Consider the following 13,414-nt stretch of genomic DNA (forward strand, 5'->3'; position numbering starts at 1 on the left):
AAAGCACGCCAAAAGTGCAAGTAGATAAATAGGTACCACTCTGGCAGGAAGGGAGTTTCCATGTGCTGCTCTGGTTTCGGTGTCCTGTTGCGCCTGAAGTGGCTTAGTCATGCTGGCCACATGACCTGGAAAAACTGTCTGTGGACAAACACAGGCTCCTTTGGCCAGTAAAGCGAGATGAGTGCGACTGGACTTAACTGTCAGGGGTCCTTTACCTTTACCTAATGTGTACACAGCCCAAGACTTTAGACGCAGCTACTCTCAATTACCATTATAAAGGACAAAAGTGGTAAGGACCTAACAGAAGCAGAAGACATCAAGAATAGGTGGCAAGAATACACAAAGGAATTATACCAGAAAGATATGGATGGCTCGTACACCCCAGGTAGTGTAGTTGCTGACCTTGAGCCAGACATCCTGGAGAGTGAAGTCAAATGGGCCTTAGAAAGCACTGCAAATAACAAGGCCAGTGGAAGTGATGGTATTCCAGCTGAACTACTTAAATTTTTAAAAGATGCTGCTGCTAAGGTGCTACACTCAATATGCCAGCAAGTTTGGAAAACTCAGCAGTGGCCAGAGGATTGGAGAAGATCAGTCTACATCCCAATCCCAAAGAAGGGCAGTGCCAAAGAATGCTCCAACTACCGCACAATTGCACTCATTTCACACGCTAGCAAGGTTATGCTTAAAATTCTACAAGGTAGGCTCAAGCAGTATGTGGACCAAGAACTCCCAGAAGTGCAAGCTGGATTTCGAAGGGGCAGAGGAACCAGAGACCAAATTGCAAACATGCGCTGGATTATGGAGAAAGCTAGAGAGTTCCAGAAAGACATCTACTTCTGCTTCATTGACTATGCAAAAGCCTTTGACTGTGTCGACCACAGCAAACTGTGGCAAGTTCTTAAAGAAATGGGAGTGCCTGATCACCTCATCTGTCTCCTGAGAAATCACTATGTGGGACAAGAAGCTACAGTTAGAACTGGATATGGAACAACTGATTGGTTCAAAATTGGGAAAGGAGTACGGCAAGGCTGTATATTGTCTCCCTGCTTATTTAACTTATATGCAGAATTCGTCATGCGAAAGGCTGGGCTGGATGAATCCCAAGCTGGAATTAAGATTGCCGGAAGAAATATCAACAACCTCAGATATGCAGATGACACAACCTTGATGGCAGAAAGTGAGGAGGAATTAAAGAACCTTTTAATGAGGGTGAAAGAGGAGAGCGCAAAATATGGTCTGAAGCTCAACATCAAAAAAACGAAGATCATGGCCACTGGGCCCATCACCTCCTGGCAAATAGAAGGGGAAGAAATGGAGGCAGTGAGAGATTTTACTTTCTTGGGCTCCATGATCACTGCAGATGGTGACAGCAGTCACGAAATTAAAAGACGCCTGCTCCTTGGGAGAAAGGCGATGGCAAACCTAGACAGCATCTTAAAAAGCAGAGACATCACCTTGCCAACAAAGGTCCGTATGGTTAAAGCCATGGTTTTCCCAGTAGTGATGTATGGAAGTGAGAGCTGGACCATAAAGAAGGCTGATCGCCGAAGAATTGATGCTTTTGAATTATGGTGCTGGAGGAGACTCTTGAGAGTCCCATGGACTGCAAGAAGATCAAACGCATCCATTCTTAAGGAAATTAGCCCTGAGTGCTCACTGGAAGGACAGATCCTGAAGCTGAGGCTCCAATACTTTGGCCACCTCATGAGAAGAGAAGACTCCTTGGAAAAGACCCTGATCTTGGGAAAGATGGAGGGCACAAGGAGAAGGGGACGACAGAGGACGAGATGGTTGGACAGTGTTCTCGAAGCTACAAACATGAGTCTGACCAAACTGCGGGAGACAGTGGAAGACAGAAGTGCCTGGCATGCTCTGGTCCATGGGGTCACGAAGAGTCGGACATGACTAAACGACTAAACAACAACAACAACACTACCAACAATGCTACCAGACAGCACATCCCCCCCTTTCCCCCCTTTTTATTGGCATTGCAAGGTTTTGTTGCAATGGTTTCTTTCCAAAGGATTGGACTTTAAGTTGGGGGAAAGCTGGATGGAATTGAATATGTGTGTGAAGACCAGGGCCTGCTACAAAGTTTGTTTAATCTCCCCAAAACCCTAACATTTCAAATGCATGGAAGTCCTACAACATGGAGTAGCTTTTCCCATCCTGGTGTCATTCACATGCTGTTGACAATGACCGTCATCTCATGGTGTCTGGGGCTGATGGGAGTTGGAGTCCCACAGTGTCTGCAAGGCACCATTAAAGGTGAGCATGTTCTCAAGTGATGGTTGCGGATTCATCAAAATCCTGGCCGAGTACAACATTAAATAGGACAGAAGCAAGCAACAAAGTCTAGGGGCACATATTGAAATTGCCACACTTCCCACCTCACTAGCTTGCACACATGGGGAAACATTTCACTGCAGCAAAAATCACTGCCCTTACCAGCTGACAGTCTGCCATAGGGCAGGGACAGCAAACCTGTGGCTCTTCAGTTTATTGCTGCATTGGTCAAGCTGGGGTAGCTCAGTGGGTACAGCATAAGACTTTTAATCTCAGGTCATGGGTTCAAGCCCCACATTGGGCAAAAGATTCCTGCATTGCACATGACCCTCATGCTCCCTTCCATCTCTACAATTCTATGACTACAGCTCCCATCATCCTTGACTATTCACCAGGCCGACCGGGGCTGATGGTAACTGGGGACCAATAAGAAATGGATGACTACAAGTTGCCCATTGCTGCCCTAGGCTAAGGCTGGCTTGGCCTTCTCGACAGTTCACCAGGACTAACCCACCAGTTTTCTTTAGCAGGCTGCCCAGAGCAGCTGCACGAACAGGAAATTCGGATGGCTAAGGAGTTTGTACTTTTGCAATTGTACTGTAGTCCCTTCTCTGGTTTCCTTCGGTCAACAATAGTGAGCACTGCCCTTTTCAAGAGGTGGTGATGATGATTGGGGGGTGGGGTGGCTGGTGAAGTGTGTTTCCTTGAATTGATAAACATAGCCTATGATTATACCCTCGTTCAGATACTGCAGGTGTAATAGCCACCTGCTTGCTCGCTTGCTCTCTCAAAAAAGGCAAGGAAATAATTGCTCTGAAGAATCTTAAACCTGAAATCTCCTACAAGACAAGAGGCAGAGATTTTAAAGCACAGAGTACTTCAGGCTACGAAGAAAGCCGCCACAAAGCTGCAGCAAGCGCAATCAACCCACAAAAAGGTGTGTATTTGAAAAGAAGAGGGGAACAAAACTTCTCCATTTGGTAACTGAAAGGTAAGAAACTTTTACTGCGGAAGCAGAACAAGTCAGGTGCTTGAACAGTTGTTCAATTAACAAATGAGGACTTAGTATTAACTAATAAACTCGTGTGGCAGACTGGTTAGCGTGTTGGAGAGATTCAAAGCAACACTCAGCTGTGAAGTTTGAGCCAGACATGCTATCTGTCTGCCCAGCCTACCTCTCAAGGCTGTTGGGAGAATATTAAACAGGATGAGCGAACCATGAAGATCTCCCTCTGTTCCTTTTTTAAAAATGTCACAAACTAAGCATTGATTGGCCGTCAGCAATCCTGTGCATATTTACTCAGAACTAAATCACATTGAGCTCTATGAGCTCTACTCCCAGGAAACTGGGTGCAGGATTGCATCCTTAATCATAAAACCTCTGCTAAACATTGCCGCACTCCCACTTTCCTGCTGTAATTTTCTGTCTCTTCAGTTACTGAAAGGTTTTCAAATTATACCAACATGCATGGAGTTATCATAAGAAACTTGCTATTGTTCTTGCCCAAGGCAGAAGGAGGGAGGGGAGATGATGACTTCATTTGGATTTTTAAACTGTGCTTAATGCATTAGATGTTTTTTTGCAAAAGAGTACCCAATCCAGATGGCGACCATGCTGGAGAAGCATTACAGAACAACTAATAAAGCAGAATTATGTGTGGACTGTCCAGTATACATGCACCACTAATGTACTATTATTTTATCAATGGCATGTTCCAAAACACCCCTCGCACCAGTCTGAAGGGGTCGAGGATCTACAGTTGCTCATCCCTGCACCCAGGGTAAGAGGAGATTTCTTTTATTCCTGTCACTAGAGGCAAGGATGAATAAACTGTGCCCCCCTTGCCTTGTGTCGTGCACAGCTGCAATAGCTGTGGAAAGCGGTTTTGCTCTTTGCAATAGGATTGTTGTTGTTGTGAGTTTGGTGAAATGGAAAGCAGTATGGCCGAGTCCCTTCTAATTCCAGAGTGGATTCAATTGCTGGAACAGCCAGACCAGCTTCTTGGCCATGACCCTCTAAGTTTGGGTCACTAAGGTTAAAAAAAAGAAGTGGCTCTGTGCCAGAAAGCAAATGGGTCGGGCCTTCTCCCTCCCTCAACTGCCTATTAAAAAGACAAAAGACGGAGTTGATGTTTGTGAGCTAGAAGATAGAAGCAGGCTGCAGGCTGGGCAGCCGAGAATCAGAACCATGCCTGATTTCTGCTGGGATCGAAAGCTGCGGCTATGGGGGAAGCAAGACCCTTTTGGGGTGTTAATGCTGTGCACCCCTCTACTGTAGGCTCAGGATGTATATATGTGTAAATAAACCATATATCCTAATGACACCACAGTCTCCGCAGTTGCACATTCTGAGGAAACCGAACCATGGGTAAACGCCTAGAATCTCGCACTGCTCAGAGGTCAAGTGTGCTTATACAGATACATACACAAATTTAATAAATACTACTACTACTAATAATACAGATACTTGTTATATGATTAGTGACTGCCAAGACACAAATCTTGCCACACTTCCCTATGCCTGCGGTATCCTAAAGAGATTAACCTGGGACATAAAATATATCACCAACTGCCAAGGACCGAGGGGGGGGGACATCCTTTCACCCCAACATATGCCTTATATCTAAGTATACGTCTCTTCATGAGCTAACCTGGGCTGAATCTTGGGACCTTAATGCACTTAATATTCAATAAATATCAGCAGTCTATGAACATTTAAAGCACTAATGCCACAAATTCAGTTCGTGAAATGTTGGTTTACCATCATCCTCTTCTTCCTTTTTAGCCGTAAATACTTTATCCAGCCAAAACCTCAATATACTAATATAATTTGAAGATGGATGACAAGGAGAAAGAAGGAGCGGGTGACATTGCCCTGGAGGAAATGGGAACTCAGAAACAGGAGCCAAAGATAGGTAATCTAGTTCTGGGCATTCTTTTCTTTCTGTACCCATAATAGGCCTGGAGTTTTTGACTAACCTTCCATCCAAGTTCTGATAGACAACCGCAGCTGAGGACCTTCTAGAGTTGTGCTTCTATTGTTTCCCAAAGAGGTGTGCCAAGTGTGTTGATCTGCTGGGGTTGGTGGAAGTGGTAGTCCGAAACATCTGGAAGGAACCATTGAGGAAGGATGTTGTTGACTAAATCACGCCTGATTCTCAAGCCCACTGGTAGCTTCAGTCACTCCTCTGGTGGTCTGAGTTCCCCTATGTTTATTTTTGCCTCTGTAGTGTGGAGTTGTCCATGCTTCATTCTAAATCTGAAATGACATTTTGCACAAATAAGACCAAGGGAATAATGTTATCAACTAACTGGCCAAATTCAGTACTTAAAATTACTAAATTCAAAAATAGGAATTGGTAGATCTGTTTCTTTCTATTCTGGGCCATTTTCCCCATGTTTAACCCATACTTTTGTTCCATTTCTGTAAAAATAAATAAATGTATAATTAAAGATCCCCCCAAATTGTATATGTAAATATGTAATTTGATATATTTAAGTTATCAATACCAGCATTGCAACTTTGAGAAAGGAGCAAAATCCAGTAGACAGCTGAATCTTGGCTTGCATATTAATTCAAGAAGTACAAATCTGGTCATTTCATCAAACAATTTGCAAAGGCTAAATTGCTCAAGCATCCCTACATAAAAGTGTCCATAACTGAGAACTGAGGTGGTGGGTGGAGAGAGAGAACCAGTTGTGGGGAAATACACATTTCAAATTTTGCAAGCAAATGGAGTTAGAATTTGCCTCAGAATCCTTCCCCCTTTCCAATTTCATTTCAGCTCTATTTTCTGCCCCCAGGGCGATTCTGCTGATTTCTCCTCCTCCCTAATCTTCAAAGATTCTGGCAGCTAAAAGATCTAATTCCATTTAAGCTAGCAGAACGTTTTGTGCTCTTGAAAACTCCCCGAGCTTTCCTGATCGTTTCACACAGCAGCTTGATAGCAAGCCAGTTCTCTTTTGTAAGGCTGTAGACTCTGTGTGGATAGTGTCCATATATAGATTAATCACTAGGTGGCACTAGACTCAGCTGTACAGGGGTGGAGCCAGGAATTTCCTGTTGCTGTTCCGTTCTTGCTGGAAAGAGACAATAAAGTTCTTGTTTACCCTCTTGGCTTGGGTGTTCCGTAAGCCTTCCACAACAGTGCCTACTACTACTAACACTGCCTCTCTTTCTTAACATTTTAGAGCAGAAAACGTTTACGGTGGAAGACGCTGTAGAAACGATTGGCTTTGGGAGGTTTCACATTGCACTCTTTTTGATCATGGGCAGCACTGGTGTAAGTTTCTGATTCTGAAAATATTCATCTATGTGTAACATTTTGAAAGAACAGTTTTATAAAGCATACGGATTTGAGAGGTGGTTTTTGACCACTTACCTTTAAGAACATTACTCATGTGTGTGAGCAGAACATTTAAACTTAATACAATTAGTTAGCCAAGTTCAAAATGCCATCCCTTGCATCATCAACAACATCACCATCATTTTATTTATAACCTGCCCATCTGACTGGTTTGCCTCATCCACTCTGGGCAGCTTACAGCATATTAAAAAAATATAATGAAACATTAACTTCCAGATACAGGGCTGCCTTGTATGTCTTCTAAAAGTTGTGCAGGTCTTAATCTCCTTGACATCTGAAGGGAGGATGTTCCATGGGAGGGTGCCGCTACTGAGAAGGCCCTGTGCCTGGCATTAAAGTGGAAACTTTGGGACTAGGCTATGCAGCTTTATTGCAAATTATCCAGCCTGAGGATTCCAGCAGTAACAGAAACAGAAACAATGCAGACAAATTCTACTTCTAGATTATAAAATACATAGTTGAGTTCAAAAATAGAGTCTCTACTTGAGTGGGGACCAGAGAGATTTCCATCTGCCTCAGAATCATGGTGGGAAAGGGGCTGAGTTTTGAGACAAGGGGAAGTAGAAAGGATTAAACCCTTTTGCCTTTTCCCCAGAATTCAAGGGAAGTGACGTCACACAGTGCCTTCTCTAGTAATCAGGAACTCTGAGTCTTAACCCCTTCATATCCTTATTTAGCAAACATGCATTTTTAGATTTTGACTGCAAATCCCCACAATTTACACACTGAGGTTTCTTTTCAGTGGCTAGATCAGCACAGATCATTTGTTTCCCCCCACCCCACTAGATCTCATCTGATCAACATATATCTAAAAGAACAAACAACCCTAACTTTTGAATTACAGGAAAACAAACAGTTGCAGAGTCAATTAACCCAACCTACAGAAGCCGAGTATAGCCCTCCATGCCATGTGACAATTGCAGTGTTCTCCAACCTGCTGCCTTCTCTTGGATGTTGTCGGACTGCAACTCCCATCATCCCTGACCATTGGCCATGCTCCTTGAGACTGATGAAATTTGGAGTCCAACAAGAAATGAAGAGCACCAGCTTTGGGAAGGCTGTGATAGGGGATGGTCTCAGGCAGAGCATCTTAGTGTGTGCCACAGTCCTGTGCTGCCAGCCAGGGCAGAGCTCAGTGGAGGGAGAAACCAGCCAACTAGCTGAGTCTCAGGGGTTTACTTGCCTGAAGGCAGAGTCCGTATACAAGATTCAGTCCAGTTCTAAGGTCAGGAGGATCTCAGCTCACATAGTCAAATGATCCGGGGGTCAAGAAAGCCGAGGGTCCAAGGTCACGAGAAGCAAGAAGCAGCAAGGTCTGGTCAGGAAGGACAAATCTTGTTTCCAGCAACTGAGTAAGGCGGAAACCCTGCTGAAGAAAGCTGGAGCCAGCTGGTTCTCATCAGGAACAAGAAGGCTGATCAGTAGCAGGTGGAGTCACTTTGCCTTCTCCTTCAAGTGAAGTTGACTTTTGGCCCATGGCAGTATGAGAACTTGGGGGATGATAAGCAAGTCCTTGTTTTTATTGTCTGTGAAATGGTGGAAGGTTTGCCTATGTACCGTACTTTTCCGTGTATAAGACTATGGTTTTTTATGTAAAAATTATGCTAAAAAGTGTGGGTCATCTTATGAATGGATAGTGGACGCTTGATTGGTTGCTTCTGTGGCTATCAGCGGCTCTTGGGCGTGTTATTGGTTGCTGCATCAAGGTCTGGTGCTGATTGGCTGACACTGCGACAATTGGGCTGGCAATTGGCAGCTTCTGCCGGTGAGGGGACAGATGAGAGGCAGGTTTTGCGCTGCGTGCGGGTGAGCGATTTTTGGCAACCCCCCTCCAAAAAATGCTCAACAACTCTGAGCCATCTCTTAAATTCTTAAATTTGAGTCCCCCCAAATAGGGGGCTTCTTATACATGGGGGCGTCTTATATACGAAAAAATACAGTAACTGCATGTGCTTATCCCTAAAGGTGGCTGAGGCCATGGAGATAATGTTGATCGCTGTGGTGGGTCCTGTCATCCGCTGCGAGTGGCAACTTGGAAACTGGCAAGTGGCTTTAGTGACAACAGTGAGTAGAGTTTCTTACTTTTCTTCTAGGTTGATAAAGGTGGGGAAAGAAGCTGTAGAAAAAGCATTTCCCTCCACTGAACAGCCATCATATTTTTAACCATCTAGCTAGGAACGTTTGTGTTGTCTCTTCCCTGCCCCTGTGTATTTTGATATGTCAATAATAACATCCTTTCTGGTCCAATTCTCACATTATGCTCTAGGGAGGGAGAGAAAAAAATATTTCAGTTCACAGTTCCTGAAGCAATATGCAAACTGAAATGCAGTCATCCTTTGCACTTCTCCAAATATTGCAATTTAATTCTCCAAGCAAGTAATGTGTAGAAAAATGCATATAATAGTTATGGTGTGTGTGTGTAACATTTCTGCAAACAATTTTCCCTACTACAGAACATTTTGCACACAGTTTTTCCCTAATACAGAGTGCATTGTATTAGGGAAAATTGTTTGCAGAAATGTTTGTATTAGGAGAAAATAGCGCCAAAATGCTAATAAACCTTCACGATAACGTTTTACAAAAGGAATTGTAGTCACAATTAATTCTTTTGGTTATGCAATACACTGGACAATTTACATATACTAATTGGAAAATTGATTAAGTGATTATGTGATTGGAAATTTGATTAACTGATTAAATGAGTGTTCAGTATGTGCATTATGGTTTAGTAGAATATGGAAGAATTTGCTGGGAAGTTTAATTATATGGATTTGAATACAAAGGGGAAATCTGACTTTCTTACAATGCGACAGAAAAAAGATTAAAAGTTGGATAGAGGAGAGTATGAGAATATACAGGTGGCAATGGAGGATATAAATGACATTTTCTCCAATGAATGAAAAACTATGAAGACTGGAGAGAGGGAAAAGAATTTTAAGAGAAAATAAGCTAGAGAAGCTGAGAAATCTAAGCAAGGAGAGGAGAGCATTAAGGAGCTATTTCATGAAAGAGATTCAAGATTAATGGAAAAATTAATGAAGTATCAGAAGCAATTAAAAGCGATGATAAAAAGTTCAAGAGGCTCAGAAAGAGGTTCAGACACAAGAGGAAGCAGGGAGAAAATTAAGGAAGTGATTGATTAGGATGCAATAACTGGTTGAGAGATTGCTATTGAACAACACCTACGCAGACGTGATGTTAGTAAATTACAGGCAAAGGCTGAATTGATACATTTACAATTAAGACAGATGAATTTGAAGCTGAGAGGAGTTCTGGAAGAAAGAGAAGGGGGTGATTTGGTTGGTTGGAGGCAATATTCAGGGGGTTCTTAGAAATAGATGAGGGTTGCAAAACTGGCGCTGAAAGGGGATCTAAGATGAACTCAAGACATGCAAAAAAGAACAAGCTGGTTAGATGGCAGATGCTGGGTGGATAGAGAGTGTTAAAGTAAAGATGCAGCATTAAAGAAAAGAAGAACAGGAACAGCATTAAAAACCAGCAGTCATAACACTGAAGTACTTGCAAATACAGTCGTACCTTGGAAGTCGAACGGAATCCGTTCTGGAAGTCCATTCAACTTCCAAAACATTCGAAAACCAAATCACAGCTTCTGATCGGCTGCAGGAAGCTCCTGCAGCCAATCGGAAGCCATGGAAGCCTCGTGGACATTCGGGTTCCAAAAGAACGTTCGCAAACCAGAACACTCATTTCTGGGTTTGCGGCATTTGGGAGCCAAAACGTCCGAGTTCCAGGGCGTTCAGGATCCAAGGTACAACTGTATAAGTTCAGAGTTAAGATTTCTAACAATATGCTTGAGACAGAAAACCCATCCTAGATGGCACTCTCCCGTTTGTCTGAATGCCCAATAATTTAACAAAATTCATTTATTTCCAATCTCTTCAGATGGTGTTTTTTGGCTATATGATATCCAGTGTCATCTTTGGAGTTCTAGCTGATCGATACGGCCGCTGGAAAGTAAGTGATGCTCTGTCTTGGTTGGGTCTCCAATTTAAAGCTAGGCAAAGTTGCCACTACCTTTTATTGCTTCTGTGTTTTTAACACCAGCCTGACATGTAGGGATGTAGCAGGATACGTTTCTCCCAACCAACATAGGAAGTAAGTTATTTATTTTGCAATCCTTTTTTACACCATATCAGACCAAGATTTTTTTCATGCTATGCTGTCTAGGATCACTATAACTGGGGATCCCAGGGATTGCACTTGGAGCCTTCTGCAGCCAAAACATGTGATGTAATAGTAGTAGTAGTAGTAGTAGTAGTAGTAGTAGTAATAGTAGTAGTAGTAAATGTATTACTTACACCCCACCCATCTGGCTAGGCCTCCCCAGCCACTCTGGGGGGCTCCCAACAGAATATTAAAAACACGATAAAACATCAAACATTAAAAACTTCTCTAAACAGGGCTGCCTTCAGATGTCTTCTAAAAGTCAGATAGCTGTTTATTTTCTTGACATCTGATGGGAGGGTGTTCCACAGGGTGGGCGCCACCACCGAGAAGGCCCTCTGCCTGGTTCCCTGTAACCTCACTTCTCGTAGTGAGGGAATAGTATAAGGAAATACAGCACCCACATAATTTGCTGCAAGTATGATCAGTTCTTTCCACACACACCAATAATAATAATAATTAATAATTTTATTATTTGTACTGAGCTCATCTGACTGGGTTGCACCAGCCACTCTGGACGGCTTCCAGTATATATATTGGAACATAATAAAACCTTAAACGTTTTAAAAAAAACTTCCCTACACAGGGCTGCCTTCCGATGTTTTCTAAATAGCCCCATGGGTATTGTAGAACTGGAAATGTTGAACAATGGATGGGTGGCCCTAGGCAACATTAAATCAACACAGTTCAATACTGTCTCAGCAGCCAGTGTGGAGTTTTGCTTGGGTGTCAGCTGACCTCCTTTCTCTGTCTGCCCTTTCAGATTTTGTTCATCTCTTTCATTTGGGGAGCCTATTTCTCCTTGCTGACATCGTTTTCCCCTTCATACATCTGGTTCGTCTTCCTCCGGACCATGGTGGGATGCGGAGTCTCTGGCCATGCTCAAGGGTAATGTTGTGTTGCAAACAGCATGGGAGTAGGAGCATCAGCAGATGACAGCTGAGAACGCCACATCAGGAAGACAGATAATCCATATCAATACGCACTTGCTGATCATTCAGTTTTGTGGTTAGGGAGGTGCTTCTGGTTCTGCAGCTGCTCTGGGAAACTCAGGTTGCAGTGAGGCACAAGCTACCTTGTACTGAGGGCTTATCCACACTTCCTCTCATCCTGCTGCTTTCTCCCAGGGAAAACTGCTCTTTAGTGCTCAATCGGAGCAATGGCAATTGGGTTTTCTGTGGATTGCCATTTGTTCCGATTTAAACTAAAGAGCGGGTTTTTCTTGGGAAAGGAGCGGGGCAAAGGGAAAACCATGCAGACCCATGCCTTCTGGACACAGGACAAGTGATAGGGTTAGGGTTAGTATTGCCTACACTGACTGGCAGCAGCTCTCCAGGGTTTCAGAGATGCGTGGGATAGAATGGGGAACCTTCTGCATGCAAGGCAGATCTCTACCACTGAGCTATGGCTCTTCCCCCATATCATCTCTCTGTGAATTTTTGGTGCATTCGGTAATTCATATACAGGTTTGCCCTGGGCAAAGTGTCCTCTGGTGTACTGTAACAGAGATGGATTTAGGGGAGCACCTCTGGTTTGGTTACATTGGGTGCAGGGCATCAGGGATGCTGCAGCTATGATGTCGAATGGAATGCAAGAGGTGGGGGCACCAAATTTTGGCGTTGCACAGGGTGCCACTGAAATTTGAGACCCTGAGGTCCATTCCTGGCCGTGATGGACTTTCTGGCTATACTGGAAGCTCTAACGACAGGGCTTGAGTAGGTCTAGCCATCTTTAAATTTGCACAACGCCCCAGACTGATAGGGGCACTGTAGATGCAGTAAGATATTAGGCTGGGGGTAAATTGAAAGGAGGGCTAGGTTGAGCTACCAGGCACTGCTCGGAGTGCTGGGTCAATTATTTTTTTTTAAGTGGGTGAGGGTCCAGGGAGCAGACATCAGCAGCAGGCCAAGTCAGCTGCCCAAGAACGCCTGGAGTGATGCTGGCTATCTTCCTATACATATCTAGCGATTGCGTACCAAGTGAGCAGAATGCAGGAACAAGCACTGCCAGTCACAGAATCACAACTTGGGCCAGCTGGAACTATGCAAATAAACTTGTATATGGCTTATATATTTCTTTGCCTCTCTATAACTTTTTTTTTTTGCTTTCTTCTTCTTCTTCTTCTTCTTTAGGCTTATAATAAAAACAGAATTTCTGCCAACAAAATACCGAGGCTATATGTTACCGTTATCGCAGGTAAGCTAGAAGTTACGCTCACTGAAAAACAAAATGTGGAAATTGCTGCAAGTTTGTTTTGGCTCAGTCTGGCTTATAGCTGTGCTGTCTGGTTGAGCCTAGATATAGCCTAGATGCAGGTATATTTGCATCTATGGTTGTCTTCAGGTGTGTCACATGAGGCCGGTTTCTGAACATACGCACCAGCTCAAATTTGAAAGACTCAATATGAAAAAAAACACCTCAGGATTTTCTGTGTTTTCTATAAGGCTTCCAAATGCCCCAGAATTGCACAATTTCCTACTTCTGTCTGTGAAATATCTCCATCGTCTATCTGTGTTGCTACCCTTTGCATCATGAAATGTGTGCACCTTTATCCAGGGAATAAATTTATTCTC

At 43.5% G+C, this 13,414-nt stretch overlaps 1 protein-coding gene across 4 annotated transcripts in view; it reads left to right on the forward strand.

The window, feature by feature from the left end:
• Window positions 1-2,998: 2,998 nt before the first annotated feature.
• SVOPL (SVOP like) overlaps window positions 2,999-13,414 on the forward strand; it is a 29,496-nt gene continuing 19,080 nt past the window's right edge. The window contains exons 1-7 of one of the 4 annotated variants that reach the window (XM_083574206.1): window positions 2,999-3,280; window positions 5,075-5,204; window positions 6,481-6,572; window positions 8,622-8,720; window positions 10,560-10,631; window positions 11,605-11,729; window positions 12,974-13,037. In XM_083574206.1, coding sequence (XP_083430332.1) covers window positions 5,126-5,204; window positions 6,481-6,572; window positions 8,622-8,720; window positions 10,560-10,631; window positions 11,605-11,729; window positions 12,974-13,037 — 531 coding nt within the window. In that variant the 5' untranslated portion in view covers window positions 2,999-3,280; window positions 5,075-5,125. Of the gene's footprint in view, window positions 3,281-5,074; window positions 5,205-6,480; window positions 6,573-8,049; window positions 8,085-8,621; window positions 8,721-10,559; window positions 10,632-11,604; window positions 11,730-12,973; window positions 13,038-13,414 lie in introns of those variants that run through there. The other 3 variants (XM_083574205.1, XM_083574207.1, XM_083574208.1) reach the window with 3 other exon arrangements.

This window comes from Podarcis filfolensis, assembly GCF_964270895.1.
Source record: "Podarcis filfolensis genome assembly, chromosome: 10".
NCBI lineage: Eukaryota > Metazoa > Chordata > Lepidosauria > Squamata > Lacertidae > Podarcis > Podarcis filfolensis.